At 47.4% G+C, this 22,551-nt stretch overlaps 5 protein-coding genes across 5 annotated transcripts; 2 read left to right on the top strand and 3 right to left on the bottom strand.

Moving 5' to 3' along the window:
• Positions 1–669: 669 nt before the first annotated feature.
• F5Y00DRAFT_12901 (terpenoid synthase) lies at positions 670–2,102 on the bottom strand. The gene is made up of 2 exons (XM_048004184.1): positions 1,730–2,102; positions 670–1,628 (listed from the first exon to the last, which is right to left on the bottom strand). The coding sequence occupies exons 1-2, from the start codon at positions 1,847–1,849 to the stop codon at positions 705–707; spliced, it is 1,044 nt and encodes a 347-aa protein (XP_047867503.1). The 5' UTR covers positions 1,850–2,102; the 3' UTR covers positions 670–704.
• Positions 2,103–2,725: 623 nt separating this feature from the next.
• Positions 2,726–5,582, top strand: F5Y00DRAFT_12912 (anaphase-promoting complex subunit CDC23). The gene is made up of 3 exons (XM_048004186.1): positions 2,726–3,123; positions 3,190–3,883; positions 3,935–5,582. Exons 1-3 carry the CDS (start codon positions 3,026–3,028, stop codon positions 5,147–5,149), a joined length of 2,007 nt encoding a protein of 668 aa, XP_047867504.1. The 5' UTR covers positions 2,726–3,025; the 3' UTR covers positions 5,150–5,582.
• Positions 5,583–8,278: 2,696 nt separating this feature from the next.
• On the bottom strand, positions 8,279–9,282 carry F5Y00DRAFT_12946 (uncharacterized protein). The gene is made up of 3 exons (XM_048004188.1): positions 8,992–9,282; positions 8,852–8,921; positions 8,279–8,796 (listed from the first exon to the last, which is right to left on the bottom strand). Exons 1-3 carry the CDS (start codon positions 9,106–9,108, stop codon positions 8,432–8,434), a joined length of 552 nt encoding a protein of 183 aa, XP_047867505.1. The 5' UTR covers positions 9,109–9,282; the 3' UTR covers positions 8,279–8,431.
• A 5,090-nt stretch (positions 9,283–14,372) lies between these two features.
• On the top strand, positions 14,373–14,933 carry F5Y00DRAFT_259580 (uncharacterized protein; the record flags this gene model as incomplete). The annotated part of the gene is made up of 1 exon (XM_048010903.1): positions 14,373–14,933. The coding sequence occupies one exon, from the start codon at positions 14,373–14,375 to the stop codon at positions 14,931–14,933; it is 561 nt and encodes a 186-aa protein (XP_047867506.1).
• A 3,204-nt stretch (positions 14,934–18,137) lies between these two features.
• Positions 18,138–22,298, bottom strand: F5Y00DRAFT_230142 (Vps54-domain-containing protein). The gene is made up of 2 exons (XM_048006862.1): positions 18,726–22,298; positions 18,138–18,669 (listed from the first exon to the last, which is right to left on the bottom strand). Exons 1-2 carry the CDS (start codon positions 21,833–21,835, stop codon positions 18,432–18,434), a joined length of 3,348 nt encoding a protein of 1,115 aa, XP_047867507.1. The 5' UTR covers positions 21,836–22,298; the 3' UTR covers positions 18,138–18,431.
• Positions 22,299–22,551: the final 253 nt, after the last annotated feature.

Consider the following 22,551-nt stretch of genomic DNA (forward strand, 5'->3'; position numbering starts at 1 on the left):
AGGACAGTGAAAATATGTCCGCCAATAGCATTCGGACTACAGAGGGTATCCTATCGCCCGGCGAGATGGTAGACGACCAGTTTCACCCTAGTGTTAGAGCCTCAGCGTCTCGGTGACCCTCAGCTAAAACCCTAGAGTTTAGTTCTTTCGGGTTCGAACCTTAGGTACCTAAGCGACAGTCGAGAGATGAGGAATGATCTTCTACGCAAGATAGTTCGCAGCCGACGACCTTCCCAGTTAGCACCGGGCCTAGGAGTTACGTAGGCATTGCACAAGCCAATCTAGAAATGCGGGTTACCGTAACGAGGTTGATCTAGGTATGCTTTTTATGTCCGGTGGTGTAAAACCCCGAAGGCTGAATTAGTTCCGCGGGAATGGATATGATGTGGAAGAAGGCCCCTCTCAATTTCCAACTCCGCGAGCAGAATAACCTTAGTCCAGAATAACCTTAGTCGAGTAGAGTAAGTTGTAACGCATGGAGTCTTCCTTTCCGGGCCACCTAAGGATGACGAGGGACCTATGTTCCGTGGGAATGCAAAAGGTATTGAATTGTAAATTTCAAGGGTATTATTCATGTCGCCGTCTAGTTAGAAATCTACAGTCAATTCGAAGAATTCCTCCTGCGTCATCCTAGATATCCCTTTTGCCAGTTGATTCGATTATCAGATTGACTTCGTAAGCTTCGTTCCTCCATTTCGACTTCTTTATTTGCTTCGCTTGTAGATCTTACGTAAGAACTCTTCGAAAACACCCTTCTTCAACCCTTCGCTCTCGTCCAAGTGAGAGATCAATTCTTTAATATTGCCGACACTCCTCTCCTCGTAGTCCTCGTACAGTTTATCGAGCTTCATTTCGCTGTAGAGTTTCTTGATCTCGGCCTCGTGGGCCTTGTCCTTCCTGCCGTAGTGTTCTTCGAGCGTCTTACGCTGCGCAGGAGTAGCTAACTCCAGGGCTTGGTTGACAAGCCAAGAGCATTTGTTATCCTGGATATCGGTTCCGATCTTGCCGATGTGTTCCGGAAGACCAAAGTTGTCGAGGTAGTCGTCTTGGATCTGGAAGTACTCGCCCATGGGAATGAGGATGTCATGAGCTTGCTTCAAGTTCTTAGGGGTCGCGATGTTGAGCATGTGCAGCGCCAGAGCAACGGGAAGGTAGAAGCTGTAATACGCGGTCTTGTAGATGACGATAAAGGTATACTTGTCTAAGCTGAAGTTGTCGAGGTTCACGACATCCTCCGGAGCTGTGAGAAGATCGCAGAGCTGGCCGAACTCGGTTTGCAGTGCTACTTCGTGGAACAGCTCTACCATGTCGATGTAGGAGGGGTGAGTCTTGAAATGCTTCTTGAGCAAGGTGTAGATAGCAGACTCAAGTAGGAAAGAATCGTTGATAGCAACCATACCGACGCCTTCCTGGCGATACCAGCATGGCTTGCCACGACGGGTGATGCTGCTATCCATGATATCATCCGAGACGAGGAACATAGCTTGAAGAAACTCAATTAGCCAGCCTAGAGTGGCAGCTTGGAAGTACTGCTCTTCGGACAGCTCCTTGCCAAGAAGGATAGACACCGAGTCAGGAACTGACATTCCACGGTTGCATTTTCCGCCAACGGCGTTTTCTTCGAGCATCTGCGTGTAGGGTTAGTACGGGATGCGGCAAATGAGATTCAACTATATTCAATGCTCTTTGGGGGGCATAAAGTTGAGTGATAATAACAATCAAATCTCACCTTCTTGTAATAATCTTGCTGCTCCTGAGGCAAGTGGTATTGCTTCGCCCAAGCCAGGAGATCCTCCTCAAGCTTGGCGAAGACAGACTCAAACTCTTTGAGGGTGGTTCTCTTAGCCATCTTGTCGACGCGGTGTTGAACTTTTAACTAATAAGGTATGTCTTAGGATATGCCTTGGGATATGCCTCTGGACTTAGGGTACAAGGGAGGAAATAAGGGAAGTAGGGTCTCTTCTTATAACGGCCCGGGAAATTGTATAGGAGGTGCCCCACACCGGGTCGACTTTTTTGTTGACGAGCCGTAATTTCCTAACCTAATGTATCTTAGTACGTACCTTCTTAGTGCCTACGTATCTTAGCACGTTAGCTTAAGATGGTGGGGGTTTGAAAGTTTTACAGATTTAATTTGAGTTGCAGCTATGTGTGACAAAAGGTTATTGCACGGTACTACGTAATAGCATTGGATATTACAGCCGTTGTCCCGTTATTGCCATAGTGTGAAAAATACTGTGCTACGAATTTGGGAATGTGTAAAACTTTTAGCTCGGGTTCAGCTCAGTGCAGGGTATCACTTGCACTAGTGCTTAACCTATTTGCTTCACTTAATAACTGATATGATACATATGATATGCATATCTAGAAGGTAGTTCCAGCGTCCAGCAAGAATGTTTGTGGTTAATAAATCTCTCCTTTTAACAGATAATGTTGGGATTATCTGTCTTTAATAACACAAATCTCTGGAGGCGAATCTTGTACTCTGCGTCATTTGTCCTACATTACCTAAGGAGGTAGGTAGTTATCTTCAATTCTTGAAGCTGATAGCGGTGAGGTGCAAGGGACCATGCACTATCTGGTCGATCTTTCGGATATCCAAATATGGGTGGGTACCTAACCTAACCTAAATTGATCGATATCTTATCTTTATCTCTTATCGTTATCTTATCCTAGGTCAATATTGATTTTCGAGGGGCAAGCTGAGAATGTGACATACGTAGCTCCTGTTCATTCTATTCATGATTCATGTGCTAAGAGCTTTATAAAGCTTCATTGCTGCAAAACAAAAACTGTAGGACCATTTCTCTTGAAAATGTAACGTGACTAGATTATACTGCCTCTAAAGCTCGTTACCATTCACACCTACATGCATACAACCCAAAGCTCCAGGGACAATTGAACTGCGACGCGGTTTCGTCCATGTCGCGTCGAACTACACCAAGCTATACAACCCGCGAGAACCAGCCATAGGCGACATAACGAAGTTTCTTTGATTGAATTGACGCATATATAGCACGCAAAGATGTCTCTTAACAGTAAGGAAAAATCACAACTCCGAAGCGCCCTACAGGAAGCAGTTATAAAATGTTCAGAGAGATGTCTTTATCAATCTTCAAAATGGTATTCATTGATCTCCGTTCTTCGAAATGCCACATATTACAAGCTCTAATCCAGGATATTCTCTAGGGCAGCCGAACTACTTAACGCTATTCCTGAACCCGAGGCGTCGCCTGACGATTCTCAACTGTCGGATGCATCTAATGGATACGCATCGACAGCATTTGCCCAAAATGGCGACCCAGACGAAGCAATACTCGAAGCTAAAGAGATAAACAAGTACCTTCTAGCAAAGTCCCTCTTCGATTGCCGAGAATATGACCGCTGCGCTGCAGTTTTCCTTCCCGACTCTACCTTGGCTGGCATGGCATCCTCGAAAGAGCCGAATAACGCAACGCCCAAAGGCAAGGGGAAAGGCAAGGCCACAGCGCCTAGCACCAGGACAAGCAGCACCGAGATATTACCACAACTGAGTCAAAAAAGCTTGTTTCTTGCATTATATGCCAAGTTTCTTTCGGGAGAGAAACGTAAAGATGAGGATGCCGAGATAGTAATGGGACCTCAAGATATTGGCACATGCATCAATAAACAGCTATTGACAGTCAGTCGCATTTTAGAAACATGGTTCGAGCAACGAAAAACAGACGACGGTGAAGAGATAGAAGGTAGCCAAGGGTGGCTTGAGTACCTCTACGGTATGATTCTTGCTAAAGAAAAGAACGAAGAGCTGGCACTATATTGGCTAGTCCGCAGCGTACACCTATTCCCTATGAATTGGGGTTGCTGGCTAGAGATGACTGCACTTATCTCACGAGTAGAAGATGTATGTCACATTAAGGTGTTGTTCAGGATGATGATCGCTAATTTAATACAGTTAAATCGCATAATGCCTCGTTTACCGCAAAACATCGTCTCCTTTATGTTTCATATACACACCTCGCTCGAGCTCTACCAGCACGATCCGAATCTTGCAAATTCCCTCGACCAACTACTCAATATATTCCCGACGTCATCTTTCCTGCTCACATGCGATGCGCTGCTATCCTACCACGCGAAGGATCTCGTTGCAGCAGAACAACACTTTAGCAATATTCTATCGCTTCACCCCCATCGACTCGATTCGCTTGACCATTATTCTAACATACTTTACGTCATGAACTCACGACCAAAACTTGCATTCTTAGCGCATCTATGCAGTAGTGTTGATAAATTTCGCCCAGAATCTTGCGTGGTAATTGGCAATTACTACTCGTTATTATCCTTGCACGAGAAAGCTGTGCAATATTTCCGACGAGCGTTGATGCTGGATCGCTCATGCTTGTCCGCTTGGACACTCATGGGACATGAGTATGTCGAACTTAAAAATACGCATGCGGCTATTGAATCATATCGACGAGCTGTGGACGTAAATCGAAGAGACTACCGTGCATGGTACGGATTGGGGCAGACGTACGAGATTTTAGAGATGCATGCATATGCATTGTGGTATTATAAGAAGGCAGCCGGTCTTAGACCATGGGACGGGAAGATGTGGATGGCCGTTGGCTCGTGCTTACAGCGCATGAACCGAAATCAAGACGGGATCAAGGCTCTAAAACGGGCACTACTCGCCGAGAGCTACTACGACACTAATAGCAGCATCGGCAGCGGCGGAATAGCGGGTAGTCTTCGAGGCGCGCACATGGACCCGGAGATCTTGTTACAGATCGCGAACATGTACGACGGCATAGGCGAGGAAGAAGACGCAAAGGCATACATGGAAATGTGTGTGGCGCAAGAAGACGGCGGAGTAGGCGACAGCCAAGGTGAAGGCATCGCAATCCATAACGATTCGCCGGGAGAAGGCTCGGATGACGACGGCGATCGTGCCGGACGCGGAGAGGGAGGTACGGGGGTGACAGCCGCTACTAGCAAGGCCCGGATGTGGCTTGCGCGCCACGCGATGAGGACGGAGGATTACGTTACGGCAAACCGCTTAGCAAACGAGCTATGCCAAGATGGTGTTGAGGTCGAGGAAGCGAAGGCGCTCATACGAGAAGTTAGGTCCAGGATGGAGGCTAGCGGAATGGAATTACCGTCGGCGGGATGAGCCTCCTATAATACATTGCGCTACTCACGAATTACGAATGTTTAATGCCACCAGGTGGTTTGGAAGCCATGGCCCATGCATCGATTATGGCTAATGAATTATAATATCTGCATGAATGAAAAATTTGTGAAAGTGTGGATTTCGCTTTGAGGATACGAAATTTGACCTTTATGGTGGTTTACGTGAGCCCGAGGTATCCCATTAGAGATGGGTTATGGGCTGATGGCTTCCGGTGGGTAACCAACCGATTGTAATATCGAGAGCAAGAATGTTCTCCGCACGCGCCGGGCGGTTGACCTTTACATGAACCTCTCAGCAATGTAACATGCCTACTACCAACATTGAAAATTTTGTTGATCAGGATGACTAGAAGTTCTACGGTCTCGTAAGCTTGGGAGTAGGAGTCATCAGCGCAAGTGAAATTCGTATTTCACTTAGATACCTATAGAATAAGAAATCTTAAGAGTATCGACCGTATTGCATAGGTACCCAATAGTGTAGACAGTCTCATTTCCCAGCTATGTGTGTAGCTTTCAAAAGCAGACACCAATACCAAACTTCGTTCGACGCCGGCGGACTCCCACACTAGAAACCACTGAGATCTAGATACCATACGGAGGCGTAGTGGTTGGTTGTATGGACCCTTGCATTTGGCAGGCTTTCTTCAGGTACTAATTACTAAGACCTTTCGATGACGGGCAGGTAGGTTAGGTATATAGAGCAGGACGGGGGGGGATCTAGATAATATCTCTGCGACTAATCACAATGTGCCAACGCATGAGACATGGGGGGGTTTTTTCTTTTTTTTTCAACTCTTTTTACTCGCTATTTCCCGTGTCTTCCATTATGCGTGGTAGGTAAGATACATATATCCAACGGATTATAAGATACCGGGTCGGAGTTAAATATATTCCACATATCGAAGGTGCTACTTTTAACTGATCGGGACGGATATCTACTGCTGCCTCATATCAAGTAGAGTGCGGGCTTGGCAGTGGCCGTCGTAGGTTTGCGTAGGTATGTATGGGGTTACATCGAACTCACTTCGATCCGGCTCTTCCTTTGCGCCGCGAGCAAGGCCCAGTGAGGTCCTGGTTACCGAAGCCAGAGATACGGCGCGAGGATGGTGGCATTGTGTCTTAGGTGACCTCTATAAAAAGATACGGATTCTCACGTGTGGAAGCTAGGGTAGGGGATGTGTGTAGTGTATTGGTATTAGTAGGATTATGAGGTAGGTATAGTAAGAGCAAAATCTAGCTCGGCTCTCGGTAACAAGAGGTAGGGATATTGTGACCGATCTGTTACTGGGTTTGTCTTCCTCGGTAGACGACTTATACGTATACGATTTATACATATATGGACCTTATATAGACTGCTTGTGCTACCACAATCGCAGATTTATCCCGTGGATGCCTCGAAACGTATAAGATGGGTCTAATAAGCGCCCTAAAGTATTAGCTGGCGAGGCAGAGCGGCGTTCCGCCTACGACAGAGACATGTCTCTTCCTTTTTCACAAACCAATTGCCAGCCACAATCCATACGCTATAGATCCCCATTCTCACGCTATGATATATGTGCTTTCCAACAAACTCTTAATCACGTCAATTATATATCGCACGAGCCCAGCAAGCAAGCGAGTGAATGACAGCTCTCCTTGCTTGCTTGCCCCGCGCCAGCTCGCGGACTAGCTGCATGGCGGCAGAGGAAATACGAGCTCCATGACATCTTGGCGGCGCAGACATACCACCTGTGCGGAGCGCAATCACAATGCATATCGTTACATTTCCTAGATAGTAGATACCTACGCACATACATACATACGTAATATACATAGTTATCCAGCACTTACTTACTATATACATACATATGTAGGGGCGGGAGAGGAATTTAAGTGGCGGCCTGTCTTAATTAGGCGGAGACGAAAAAAGACGACTTCTCGGAGGATGGGTGCTGGATAAGTTTACCTGGCTGCTTTTAGACGGGGTATCATATATACAAACTTCGCTCGTGAGCCGTCAGACTTGCAGTAGTGTAGGCTCTGACAAGTTCTCTATGTACTAAACGGTTCATGAAATTCAACGTCCGAAAGTCCGCCTGTCAGCACCGATTTCACGCTGCAGGGGCATCGAATGCGATGGTGTAGTCGTACAGGAGCCCGAGCGAAGAGGCGGGAAACTCACCCACCTACTCGTTCAAGGGAAGGACGTCATACCTACCAACCCTTTCAACAAAGTACCTAACTTCGAAGAATTCCTTTTTTCTTATTCTTTCTACCCAACTATGCTGCTATGTAACATATCCCAAAATTCCGGTACGAAAAAAAAACTTGGGACCCGTTCATCTCTGCATGTAAAGTGCATACATCATCTATCCATCTAGATCCCTACCTCGTGCGGAGCTAAGCCGACGAAAGCAGCAATAAGCAAACATCTATTCGCCACCGCATAGTGCTTGCTGCAGCTGTGCCGTGAGCTGCCAATGTAGATTGGTGCTGTCAGCATTAGGACTACCTACATGTATATGTATGCATGATAAGAAAGACGAATGTAGAAATGCTCTGCGTAGTGGGTTAGCTCGCGGGGGCCAGTTGTCCGAACTGAGTAGAGGAGGAAGAGGGTTAGGTTAGGTTGGGAATGCCGGGTATGTGAGAACGTGCTTTGGTGCGTGCGTGAGGCTTCGGTCACTACATGTCAGCATGTAAGGTGGTGTAATTCAGAGCGCAGTAGTGCTGCGGGCTAGGAAGATGGCGTTCAGCTCAAGCTAAGATACGCCAGTCAACGACGACCAGGCTGAGTATATACACAGTTTTCACAGTGAGAGTTACGATTGAATATAAGGCACAGCTTTGGTGATTATTATGGTATTTTCTATATACGTTATTATTGCACCACCCAGATACCGGGTCAGCTTCAGGGAGTGTACTTTCGAAGCTTGCGGTATCGAATTAGCCAATATGCGTACATACACGCAGATTAATATACTAGATATGTGAACCCTCCCGTTGTGTGAGCCTCAACATAATTCCGCCTTCCTTTATGCTAGCCCACATTATCTCGTCAAAGTCATCCATCGTAAACAGCATTCCAAGCTCCCAGGGGTATCGCTTGGTTTAATGAGGGTATAGAACGAGGCCGCTAACCATTTCCGCTTCCAGATGCCAACCATATCAAATCATAGCTTCATCCAAAAGGTGAGGGGAATCATTCGCCGCCTAGGTATTATAAAAAAGCAAAAATGGGTATCTGCAAAACGCAATAGTACGAAGCTTCGTATTGTGTAGTTTACAGAGCAAGTGCAGCGATACCAACAGCAAGAAGAGCACCGACGGGTCCAACCTTGCCGGCAGCCGCAGTGGGGATTACCACAGGACCGGAGGATGTGGGCGGAATGGAGAAAGTAGTCGTGGGCGGGATGGGAACGTTAGTCGGGACCCCGGGGGCTCCGGGGGCTCCGGGGGTGGTGGTGATGGGGACAGTTCCGGAGATGTAAGTTGACGGCGTCGGAGTGTAAGTGATAACAGTAGAGCTCACGTTGGAATAGGGGTAAGAGGGGACAGGAGCAGTCCCCGTAGGAATAAAAGTTGACGGAGGGTACGACGTTATGGTGACCGGAGGAGGTTGAGAGTAAGTAACGGTGCAAGGGCAGTCTTTTAGAATGTTAGTTTCCGTAACCCTCAGTACAATGAACTAATCTAGACATACTGGTGATGGTAAGAGTGGTCTCCGTAGTAGCAGTATATGTCACATTATGCCAGGCGAAAGTAGTAGGAGACTAGCCGAAGCGTCAGTTAGACTAATGTTCAAGTAGCAGTAGTTATGATGTGTTAAAATATTATACGTACCGGGCAGTAAGTGGTGTAGTCGGTTTCCACGACCGTTGTCCAAACTGCGGTCTCACCCCAAGCATTCGCAACAGCAAACAGCCCAACGGCAGGCGCGAGGATCTGAGTTAGCTTCATTTTGATCTGTATATTGACCACGATGGTAAAGCGAAAGTCCTGGTGTTATTATTATTATTATTATTCTTTGACTTGAATCACTAAGCGATTGGTGTTTGCAAAACGACTGTGATGTCAGTTGAGATTCGACAGGTAGCGATTGTGAGATCCCGAGTGATATAAGATGTTGAAGAGATAAGTATGTTGGAAGTGCATGCAGGACAGCCACCTATTTATTTTTCTCTCGGACCTGGGGAGGGTTGACTTCTCATTGCAACCTTATGGTGGGCAATGGCAAGCAGCCCGACCCGGCCGGTCCAGCCCGCAATCGCAGGCTTACAAGCTCAAGGGCTGGGAGCTCTTTGAGTGATGCCATGCATATCAATGGCGGGCAGTTACCATATCGACCGACCCTTGCCCGGGGTCAACAAGCCACAAAGGCAAACAACCATACGACCGATACATCTCTACACTCGTAGGCGTCGTACGGTCGGATGTGTGATACGGCCATCCCATCGCCTTGATAAATAGAGGTAACCATCCCGGTCACGATTCATCCTAAATTGCCTTGTCCATCTCGTAATGACTCGTCGTGAAGCCATGAGAAGAGCTATTTTCAACCCTACACTAGATCGCAACCGAACGATACTTAGCCCCAAGGCTAAGGCTATCTAGATGTCTAGCCTAACCTTTACGGAGCGGCGGTAAGGTACGTTGCATCCAATTTAGGTCCCACCCAGCGATACCAGGCCGGAGTAGGAGCTCTACTATAGAATGGCCGTCTTCTTTAGTGTGATACGAGGTAACAGTCTCGGTAAACGATTGTTACTCGTGGGATGTACGGACATGTCAGCGTATCTCTTCAACAAATAGCTCTTTTAGATCGTGCGATAGATAAGGTAACAAGATAGTCAGGCGGGGTTGGTGATGCTGAGCTGAGGATATGATAGGCGTTCGAAGAGCCTCCCCTGCCATTCTGGTCGAGCAACAGAGGCTGACTTGAGCTGATTGGGCACGTCATATATTTCGACAGTCGCTTTTTGGTAAGTGGGCTGGCAGGGCTGGTGCAGAGACACGGTGGCTGTTAGGAGTCTATACCTCTTGCGGCCTTATCAATGTAACAACTCTACCGAAAGGACCGAGCCAAACCTCGTGTTGCTGAGCTACCAGTCACCAGTCACCAGTCTAAACGGAGTGCCAAGCCCTCCAGAATATCAACGTTTTCTCTTCTCACCCACCAAGATGAGATTAGATTAGAGAATCTGAGACGTAAATATCTTGAACTTTGGTGATTAACGATTAACTAATAAATTTCGTATGAAATTTTATAATAGAGAAGAGTGAGTTATTTGATCTAGGTAAGTAAAATCCGAAAGTTACCTCCTTAGGTATGTTGTGTTGTTGAAGGAAGGATTGTGCTTAATTGTGGGGGGGTTGGTTGAGATTTTATAGGTTGAATGAATTGGATACGATAAAGATATGCGAATATGTATCACTACATTATAGGAAAGAGCGATTGTATGTACCGTGGTTCAGATCACAGACGGAGATTCAAGTCCGATCAAAGCTTCCAAAAAGGTTAGAATAACTCAACGCGATAGCCGTGGCTTCTGTAGATAAAGATAGCAATTATGATAGGCAAGTACATTCGACGAGCATTAAAAACATTCGGATAATGGAAAATGGAATTTCCCCAAATATTTCTCTCCTTTAGAACTTTTAATCGCAAGCAAACCTGAAGTCGCCATCTAAAATATCTCGACAACGTATGTTATGCTTCTTCGGTTGAAGTGGCATACTTAACTCAAATATCCCAACGGCGAGATATTGAAATTCAGACAGATATATGGTACTACGACAAATATATGTAAATGCTGCGGATTACCTTCGGATTAGCGAAAAATCCAGTGAGCACTGGTTGTCCAGGCCGTCGAAAGAAATTTATTAGGTCTGACAGGAATACCACGGGGTTCTTGGCCATAACTACCTCGTCTCTCCAGCAATCCAGGGCATGGATAGAGAAACTCCCAGCGATGTCGGTTAGCTTATCTAACCGCGGCTTCTTATGAGAATCAGTCGGCGATATTCGGAGGACCGGCGACAAAAATGTGAGCCTTTCGGACTTCTGTGTAGGCCACCAACATAGTGACCGCAAGAATGAGAGTACAATACCTAAGAGAAGGCCTTCCCCGTTGAACCAATGGTGGAAGAGGTATTTTGTTCTCTCCCGAATGGACTACAACCTATCCAAAAACGCCAGTAGCGCGTCATCACCGACATTTCCGTTACATCACGGTTCCTGAAAATTTTGATGGGCTCGGCTTCGACTTGCAGTCCTCCGCCGATGCCCATTGGATATCTAGCAAGCGAACATGCCAAGCAACGGCCCGGAAAATTTTCAATTCCTAGCTTTCTTCTGATAGGTCGTCCGTACCTGCATATGTAATGGTATCTTACTTCTTGCTGACTGTTAGGTCAACCCTCACCGGCTTCGAATAGTACATTCAACTTCTCGGTGTCTCTCTAAGGGGTGTACCTACAGTCTGGCTTTGCTCCAATGAACTGTCTAGCACTATGTGATTCGGCTGCAGGAGGAGGCCAGGTTCAGCGTCGAGGCTTGGTTGAAAGTGGTAATTCAGCGCATCTTTCTTCACCCTCTCAAGAAAACTTGGGTTATTTAATGGCTAAAATTCACCCACAAGTATCTTGATGAATCATCACACCCAAGCCACATAACTAGTCGTTAGCTAAAGCAGTATGCGACTTCAAGGTTACTCGGAACTTCCACGCGCCACTCATGCTGGTTGGAATATACCGCCTCTTCTTCCAAGAATCGGATTTGGTCAGGGATCTGGTGTCGATGCATTAGTTCATGGCTCATAGCTCATGGCTCATGGCAACTGGCAACTAGGCTGCCGTGGATAGACTTGAAAGGCCGCACCTTAGCCGATGAGCCAGTGGTCGGTACCTAACGTGAAGGAAGAGTGACGAGATTGAAGCTTCGACCAAAATTCTCCGGTATATGAATGACCGAGGACTATACCGATTATCTTGATTATGGTTGGCTGTTGAGTAATAGCTACCTCGTCCGCCATATACAAACATGTCGTCCACTACGGTTTAGCAATATATCCTCAAGTCTATGTGGATCTCGATGCATGCGTGGCAAAAGCAAATCAGGATGCTATCCTGTCTCTTGGATCCCCCCACCCCCCCGGTCCCGTAGTGGATGGTGTGAAGGTGCGGCCCCTAGCGCTCGACGGTCCGGAGTTGCGGGTATCCAATTCGGTGACTAAGTCTTTAGGCGTTAGTATCGGTCCATTCCGGCTTAACACCCGGGTGCCTTAGTGGCTACACAGCTAGGTCAATATGGATCACCTTTTTTTTGCTGATCCACTCGACCGTGAATAGCGCAAGGCCGACGATTTCGACAGTTGAGCCTTTTACTAATATTTATCGGCACCGCACTCCCGTGACACCAATGGCCATGCCAAATTTCCCCAAGGTTCCCACAAGTTTTATATCACCATATCTAGCTAGCGAAAGGCTAGAACGTCTACCTTGTCTCTCTCACGAGATCTAGTCTTCTTGGTTGAGAAATTTGCTCAGGCGCCGGTGCTATAGCGCCTTATTGAGCTCATGCAACTGCAGCCTGTTCAATACACTAATTCATCACATGTGTCACTACGTTGCGTTGGCTACGGAATGGCAAAAAAAGAAATTTTTTGCAAGCTGCGGCCATAGGTCAACCCAGTTCGAGAAGCCTTAATTATTAGTCCGTTTATACCGTCGCGCTCACTCAGTTGGAACCATATTCCCGTATGAAGTTCCATCTCGGGCGCAAGGGATGTGCTTATTCCATCCCAATATCACCACCTTCGCGATGTTCTACAAGGTTGTTGTCATTGTCAGCGGTGTATTAGCAATGTGAACATTTTATCTAAATGGTACCACGTATGGATTACTCTCGGCAGAGCGACTGAGCAAAGAATTTCATCCAAGGCGGAAAAGCCCAATGGCGACGACGGTCCATTAGGCTACATCATCGCGGACCTAGATGCGGTGATAGAATATGCCTCTTTCTCACCACATTTGTCGGGCGAGACTGTACCCTCTCATGGCCTGCCACATCAGTGCTAATGCCACATGGAATATGTCAGGTACCAGGAACAAGATCTTAAAGCCGACCAATCGGGTTCTAGAACCAGATCGAATCCAGCAGTTGCTAATGCAGGGTAAAAATCCTTTACTTGTTTTCTTTGTGTGCCACCCCCTTCGAGTCCTTTGTAAATTTTTATCTTACCCCGGTAGACAGCCCACCCGAGTCTCTTGGATTGGTGGAAGCACAAGTTCTTGCTTGTGAAGCCTAGGTGACCGTCCTCGTCCTCGCAGAGTTCATAAGCCCACACCCCATCGTTATCTGTCAGCCCTAAAATAGTATCGCCAAGATTCCATCAGATGCCCTCCGCCAGGCTCCGCGACTTTCGAGGATGCGCATTTTAATGGGGTACCGCTGACCACTAATGTCTTCTAGAATGGCTCGGAGGGTCATAATCCAGATTAAGAGTTGATGCAGTCACTTTAGCATTCCATATCTCACCGCCGCTAGACTCATGCTAGGCCCAAATATATGGGTTTAGCAATGTTTGTCCCGGCTACAAGGAACCATTAGTGCGAGGCCTTCCATTTAAGCTGCTGGGCCGGTTTACTTGGGATGCAACCCTAATTCAGGAACGGGCGGACATGTCATCCTTTGTGGCCTCCGCAACTACCTCCTCGGGCTGCTGTGGCTGCGCTGATACATCCACGGCACCAGGGGGATTGGATGGATCCTGGATCATGGAATTGGTCTAGGGGACCCCCCGTTGCATACTAACGCAGCACTAGCTCTGGACTTGCTTGTCGTTTCTTGTACATTGGATACGTTAGACTCGTCGACGATTGGTTGAGCTGAACAATGATGGTAGAGCCACGAGCCGACCTCGCGTGGTCTTTGTTCCTCCAGATTTCATATAAGACTTTGTTCCATCCCGCATCCTAAGTCTGTCTATCACTTCTATACCGCAATCAATATTCTGATTCTATACATTCTCTTTCAGCTCTTGGTAGCTATTATTCCTTCCTTTCAAAGCTTATTCGTGGTACATTCATTTAACACGAAGCTATATATACCCTTAGCTACAACATACATTCCCTATCAGCTGAATCCAGAAACCACAAGGCAACAAGCCATCAGATATAGATACTCTGACTATCACTTCTATCAATAAACAACAACAAACAAAATGGGACTATTCGCTAAAATCGCCGCCTTTGCTGCTGCTTCGGCTACTCTGGTTAGTGCCAACTCGTTCACATTCATCAACCAGGACGGCACCACTCGCCACATCACCTTTACCCCGGCTGCTGGGCAAGCAACTATCGATCCCATCACGATTGGAGGAAACGACCAGGCTAGAGTGGACTTCCCTCAGGGATGGATCGGCAATGCTTACGCTTTCAACGATGGTGCCCCTGACGTCCCGGGCATGCTCGCCGAGGTTGCTTTCAACGGCTGGAACGGCTTGACGTACTTTGACGTCTCGGCCATCGTGAACCCTAACGACGTTAACGGTGTCAAGGAAATGTACCCCGCCAGCCAATTGCAAGCCGAGTCTAAGGTTTCCATATCCGGATGCCAAGTGTTCCCTTGCGGTACCGCTTACTACCACCCTGACGACATCCAGACCGTCACAACCACAGAAGCGGACCTTATCGTCACCCTCGGCGGTGGTGCCCCTGCCCGCCGTGACGTTGAAGCCATGGTGGTTCCGCGTAACTACGTTCTCGGCAAGCTCTCTGCGTAAGCGGAGCCTTATACTGCCTTGAAGGCGTTGTGCGCTGGGCGTTCGGAAACGATGACACGACTTTACTTCTACTGGCATTACCCATCCTTTACAACCGCCAACCCGCCGCGAGCCCAGGTGCTCTGCGCAACATTCACGACCTCGAGGGATCGTGCTGGTAAAAAAATATTACTTCCCCGGCGGAGTAGAAGATGGCATGCTGGTCAGGTTCCCTTCCTGGAAACAAAAACAAACAAACAAACCCGATACTTATCGCCCTTCTCCACATTCGTTGTCTTATATCTTGCAATTTTCTATTTACGTGTATATACTTGAGGGTCGCACTTCTTGATTTGCTTTGGAAGGGACAATTATACCCCCTTTGGTCGTGCTATAGCGAGATACCAGATAGTTAGAACGAATAGACGAGCTAACGGTTGATTTCAAACAAACGAAATTGTTCATTGTCCACGTGAAAAGTATTGCTTTGTTATGTCTATTGTCTTGTAGTAGGGTCTAGACTCGAGACCCTTTCACGTGGTGTCAAAGCCGTAGGTACACACTTCGACACATGGTTCTAATTTTACTGTTTCTGACTATCTCTTTGTTTCCCACTTCCTCCCCCCCTTTTCGAAATCATTTCCAGTTACTGATGTTAAGTGAAGCGGTCCTACCCTACATAACTTACTAAGCTAGAAAGATATTGGAAGTAAAAAGCTATCAACACCGGCGGTACCTAGAAATTATTGAACCCCGCAGGATTGCGTGGCGCCTTATCGACAGAATTACGCGGCACAGCATCGAAATGCACCCCAATTTCAGACCCCAGACTCAGCCACGAAACGAAAGAGAAACCGAAGGAAATATAAACGCCAAGCCCGATCACTATATTAGAACATTAAACTACTTGTCTAACCTACTTACATGCCTGGGTATGTGTCGTATTATAGGAATTTGAAAAAAGGTATTTAGAGCTGTAGTTGCTTAATTCGGCCCCCATGTCGTGATTTTCCAAGAGGTTATATTTAACTCGTAGTCCTAGTCCTACTTAGTCCAGCCAGTCGACGAACAGGGAGGGTGTGGGCTATTTATTGATATACTACCACTTACCGCGTTGGGAACCTTCACCCTTTGAACGCCAAAGTTCGGGTCGATCCCCCAGACCTTAAATTAGCTTGTCAACTTCCCGATACCGTGCCGCCTGGAACGATCGAAGTGCCTCGGCGACGTTTCGTAATAAAGTGCCTGGTATGTATGTAGGTATTATTCGGACGCCGAAAGGCGCATTTTGCTTTGTTTCGTTTCTTGCGCCGCGATGTCGCCTTTTGTTAAACCAGCTGTCCTTAAGCCACAGGGTAGAGCGCATGCATTGCTATATCGGCGATGGGACGAGTAGGCTATTGGATATGGTTGTGGGAGCACTTACACTTACACAGACCCTGACACTAATACTAACACTAACACCACCTTACTGTATACTTTCTTGCCCATGCTGTGTATAGGTGAAAACATGAATGCCTCGCCAAGACTTGTCGCGGTTCAAATAAAGACAAGAACAAAAAAAAAAAAAACGTGCCAAAGCCGCAACCGCCAAGCTTTTCGATATCCCGGTTCGATGCCACAATGCGAGGGTGATCTTTCTTTCTTATCTGTTGTACTTAACTGCACACCCCTCCCCCCAGTCTCTCTTGATTGGCATATGGTAGATTGTGGGTATTGGAGATCTTGTTATGCTTGGCATGCGAGACATTGAGAGTCGTAAAGAGTTTACTTTACTTATACTATCTCTTAGCTAGTTATGTGTAGTTAGTTGTAAAGGGCGCTTTAGTATGTTAGTTATGTCGATCGCTGCAAATATGTCATCCATCCAGTGACAGCGGCTCTCAGCATCTTATTTCCTCTTACCTTAAATACCTAACCTACCTACATTACCTCAACGACCCGCAGGTAAGACGGGCGGGTAGAGCCTATTCGTCCTCCGCAGGCAACTATCCTATCCAATCCAGCTCAATACCTACATACACCAATGAAAGTCACATCTACATTCCCAAGTCGACCAATTACAAAACAAGAGCAGAAGCAGAATCTCCATCCCGCTTATTCAGGGTCTTATCTCCCTTATGTAAGTGCCGAGCGGCTAGCAACGTGAACACACTCCACGTTTTCCCGCTGCTAACGAGTGCGTGCTTGCCGTCGTACAGACAATGAATGCGCTTATAAATATCAATATTACAATGTAGGTACGCCCTCGGGGCTGATATCCGGTGCCTGGAAACGATCTACCTACCCTACCTACCCTACCTACCATGCACCTTTTCCAAGGTTTCCCTTGCATATCACCGAAGCCGGCAGAGCTCTTTGTTCAATGCAGGTCTGCATGCATGAATGCGTGCCGATATCGACTTGGCCTTCCCTCGGGATCCAGCATCTGTCTACCTACCGGTAGTAATTGCAGTCGCAAGCAAGCCGGGCGGCCGCGGGGCCTTTGTCTACCTAGACGGGCAACGCAGCGTACAAGCAGGCCATTAAACGCGGCCCGCTTACCTACCGTACGACCTGCCGATGGCCGAATAGGGGACCTCAAAGTCAGCCGCCGTGTTACTTTCCGAACGTCTTATCGTTATGACCTGTCATTTTTCGAATATTTATTGGCGTTTACCTGCCCCCAAACAGGAGTGTGTACCTAGCCTATGTAAACGGAAAAAAGGGAACTCTAAAGAGTGTCCTATATCGCGATCTGTTAACGTCGTGGCACGTAATAGGACTCGACTACTTCTCTATCTAACTAACCCTCTCTCTGCCTTAGGTTTTCTAAGTCATTATAACTAGGGGACACGAAAACGATGTTTGTAGCGTAGAGTTTTGTGCGAGTATATGTGCCTAGCACGGCACAAACACAGACATACATCAGATGCAAGTGCGTGTGGAGAAGACGGGAAAGTGAGACAATGTCTCGCGGGAGAAACACGTGGACTAGGAAAAAGGCGGCTCAGACAGCATACCTAGCATGTAAGGCAAGCGGTCCGAGTCGGACGGGTGAGGTGGTTATAAGACATCCACACCGGACTTGATACCTGCACTCCCAGGCTGCAGCACATTGCATGATATAGATAGCTTAGGTACGTAGGTAGGTACCTATAGAATAACAGGAAATATGCATAAATATAAACTGCTACGGTTAGCATATAACAGCGTAGTCCCGCATGGCAAGCTAGACATAATATAGAAGAATTTGTAGCAGCCAAAGCTTCACATTCGAACGAGGCATCAACGTACAACTACCTACATACACATCTGTCGTGGCGATGGGCTATAACATTCATATCATGACAACCAAGGTTTTCACATCTTCATATGTCTTCGTCTCTCAGTTAAGAAAAGAAAAACCGAAAGACACTTCGCCGCAATACTATAGCGTAGCCCTTCCTTCACTACAAAAAATAAAACGCCTGCCTTCATGCCAAGAACGAACCAATGTACAAGCAAAAACACGGCATGTAAAAACAACTCCAAAACCCGCTAAGTGCTCTCCGTACTCTTTTCCCTAGCTTCACCTGCATTGTCTGCGTTGCCGCTCTTTTCTTCCGAGTTGCTGTCACCTGGTTTGGGCGATTCTGGCTTATTATCTGATGCGGGAGGCTCCGGCTGTTTCTCCGGCTTCTTCGTTTTGACGATGCCGAGTAGACTATCCCCCGTGTCTCCGAAGCCGTCTATCTTGCTTAGTCGGCTGATGAGGTATTCGATATCGGATTCCATCCTATGGTTCCATTAGCCAGTTGATCAACTGATAACAAGTATGAATATTGCTCTTACCGCTTAACGCCCGTCTCGGTCTTAGGATCTAGTCCCTGAAACGCCTTGCCCACCTGGCTCTTGTAGCTGTCAAAGACGGGCGTCATGATCAGCCTTACAGTGCCTTCTGGCAAATGTTTTGTGAGCACCCTGTGAAGTGTGACCGTTTCCTTGACTAGCGTTTCCATGTATAGATTCACAGTTGATTCGGTCTTCTGGTCCCAGTTGAGCGCCTTCATGCTCTTTGCATGCGCTGAGGCGCGAGCGCTCATGATCTCGACTAATTTGTCGTATATGCTGTTCTGGTGTTCTTGGAAAAGGCGCTTAACCTTGTCGAACTCACCCATGAGGTTAGCCACGTTGGCGTTGTTGACGTTGGGACCATAACCCGCGTGCCGGCGAACGAATTCGCGGACGTGAGGAATGAGCGTAGAGATAAACGCTAGAGCTTGCGAGGCCAGCGCTAGATGTCTTGTCGTGATGTTTTTCAGACCTGCTGAACGGGTGGCGCCCGCGCCCAGGATAAGTTGTGTGCACCGAGAATTAAAAAGTTGCAAGTATCCGATTAGAGAGCTGGACACGTCAGACGCCATGGACGGAATTCCAGATATGAGATGCAAGAAGTGAGACATTCCTTCTAGGCATAGGATTGCTGAATTGGGTAGTATGAACGATTCGCCATCTATTATTGCACTCCTTGTCTTCTCCTTCGTTGCGCCATTAGACTCGGCCCTCGGCCGCCCGTTGGAGCTCTGCTTGCTACCCGCTTCAGAGAATGGTATCCAGATCTTGCTTCCTTCTAACCAGGCATCACTATCCTTCGTACTACTGTCTAGTATACGTTTGAGTAAAATGGTATTTTCTTCAGTGAAATCTTTGGCGCTCCACTGATCCGACTCCATGCCTTGGGCCAGTTTCTGCTTCTCCGCATCGCCATGTGATTGGATGAAATCTTTGATTTGGGAGTTAACAATGTTTTTGAGCGAGGTTCCGCTTCGACCAGAAATCGCTTCACACTCGTTTGCAAAGTAAAGGTTGAGCGTAAAGTACCGCAAGAACCATATTAAAGGGAGATGGGAGCTTTGTTCGGACCGGACACGAAGCACCTTTACGATCTTTTCCTGGGAGACATCAACCGCCTGTCCGTAAAGATTCGCTAGGTCCATGTTTAGGTGAATATCCTCCTGCAAATCACGATTTGCACTATTAAGAGGTGGGGATTTTAGAGGAGGCGGCGACTTCAGGGCAGCTTCAAAATCTAGGGGCTGTTGACCCAAGGAGCTTGCAACATCAAACAGTACTTTGACCTGAGTGCTCAGCCTCCGCAGCGTCTCTGTGACACTGATATACATTTTGACGAAGAGAGCCTCGGCGTCTTGTTCGTCGAGCGCTCGAAGATTCCGTGCGAGGATAGATGATTTTTCCTGCTGAGTTAAGGGCTTCGAGCTCATTGTAGATGCAGACATTACAGACTCGCTGTCATCGTCGTTAGAGGTCGGAAGTGGCCGTTTTATGAGCTGTCGGATTTCCCGTAGGACGACCTCTCGATAGGACGCTATGGCAATTGTAACATGCTTGGAGCGGTGCAATCCGTCTAGTATTGGCATTAGTTGGGCGCGGAGACCTCCAGTTGCGGCCAAATAAGCCGGATGCCCTGTTGATTCTCTGCTAGGTACACCGCGAGATCGCATGGCTGAACTGCTCCACCTTAGTAGAACCTCCTGGGATGAGACGGTATCAACATGGTGCTTTAAATCACCTAACAATATATCGATGAACTTAATCTCAAGCGCTTTGCCTATGCGGAATCGAAGAGTGGAAATGTCATCGTTCACACCCTGGAGGGCAACAGCGTCTCTGAGATCACACAACTGATAATCGGCATTTTCAATCTTTCCGGGACGTGATATCCGCTCGCCTGCAATTAATTTCTCAAGAAAATCGATACTCTCCAATGCTTCTTCGACCTCCCCTGAGTCAACCAAAGCCTCACATGCCGCGACCGATTGAACAATCTCCTTTAACTGTTTTACGGCATCATTCAGCTGCTGTAGGTTCTCGCGTCGTCGTTGCTTCTGGACGATTTCTAACCCATTGGTGGCAATCTCATGATCAAGGGTCTCAAGCTCTTGCCGTAGCGTCTTTATCCTTTCCACGGATTCAGCTGCCTCAGAGTGCAGTTCTCTTAAAGATCCTAAAGCCGTAAAGAAAGTTGTGGAAGCCGTTGATATAGACGAGATGAGGTGCATTTCGATAGTATCCATATACCACGATAGCTTCTCCTGTAATATCGCATTCGTAGCAAGTGTTTTACGGGGGGCGGGCACATCCCCATTGGGAGCATTTTTCTCTCCTGTAGAACCAGGAGGCGGTCGCACGACCTCGGATCGTTCGCTAACGACGTCAAATGTGCGAGGATTCTCCAAATGGAAATCATCATCGAAGTAGACGTTCGGAATGGTAGATAAGGGTGGCGGACCTTGACTCGCTACTTTCCGACTGAAGCTAGAACTAGATCTTCTACGCATCGGACGTACCGTAGGTGATTCGATCGGTGATATCGACCTGATGGAAGACCCTGACACTTTTCGAGAGCTGGAAGGACGGCTACCCGGTTTCAGACGCCCATCGTCGACAGCACTTGCAAACTCTTCGGCCCTGCCACGTCCGAATATATGCTCACTTCCGTCATCATCGCTCTCTTTTACACGTCTTAACTGCTCATAAAGAGCTCCAACCTGTGTCAGGTAAGGTTTGAAGTCGGAAGGGTCAACGTGGGGTATGTTGGTTAATGTGACAGGTGGTATATCTCGCGCGGTAGGTGGTTTATGAGTACTAGAGGCGGGAGCGGACGTATGGGGTAGTAGACCCGTCCGTACTATCGGCGGTTGAAGTAGGGTAGAGATAGCATTTTGTCCTGTTTCGTGAACGGTTTGCGACCAACTACTTGATGTATCAAGATGACCCCCAATAGAGCGAATAGAATGTATGGAGCTCGCGGTCGAGCCTCGTCGTGCTGTGGCATGCGAAGCAACGGAGCCTTGCCGATGAAACGGGAATTCGGTTCGGGCGGTGGGTGATAAAGGTGGTAGGCTGTCGACAGACTTGCGAGCTTCTGCGTTGGAGAACATTGCGAGGGAAGCCGGAGGGCTTATTGACAAAGCTCGCGAAGGGCTACCGGGGAATCATAGCTATGCCGAAGCGAACGAAACGTCTAGTACAAGACGCCAGTGAATACAAATTGCGACTCGCCGGCGCAACTCGATCGATATAAAGGAGGGAGCTAGAAGCTCAACAGGGTCTAAGACGAAGGTATTCGAGTTTCTTCAGGTATGTTTAGGTCTGTATGTTAGAAGGTCAACTGGTAGACAGGCCGTCGATATAGGTAAGTTGACACCGATATCAATGTATATGTATCTGTGGTAGGTATCGCAAACAGTTGGGTCCTGGATCTTGGTTCTTAGTATGTACGGAATATTATGTTTGTATATGTTAAGGTATGCCCTTGTAGCCAGCTTAGCTCAGATGCACCGAATCATACAAGTTCCCATACGTTTCATTTGACGGCGCTAGTAATCCAAGGTTACATGCCGTTTCCCGACGGTTTAATGCTGATAACTACATAATTACATAATTGGCCTGTTTAGCACTGAGACATGTATGTATTAGAGATATCGTATAACACGTGATATCGGTGGTCGGATTTGAGCCTACCAAGAAACATTCAGGGGCTGAGGGGTTAGTTAACCCATTGAGTTCCAAACAAGGCTTAGCGTTATATGCAACCTCTCAACGCGCCCTTTGCAAAAACGCGTCTCCATTTTGCGTGTCAATTAACGCGGGTACC

Source organism: Daldinia vernicosa (genome assembly GCF_022497035.1).
Source record: "Daldinia vernicosa strain CBS 139.73 unplaced genomic scaffold F5Y00scaffold_10, whole genome shotgun sequence".
NCBI lineage: Eukaryota > Fungi > Ascomycota > Sordariomycetes > Xylariales > Hypoxylaceae > Daldinia > Daldinia vernicosa.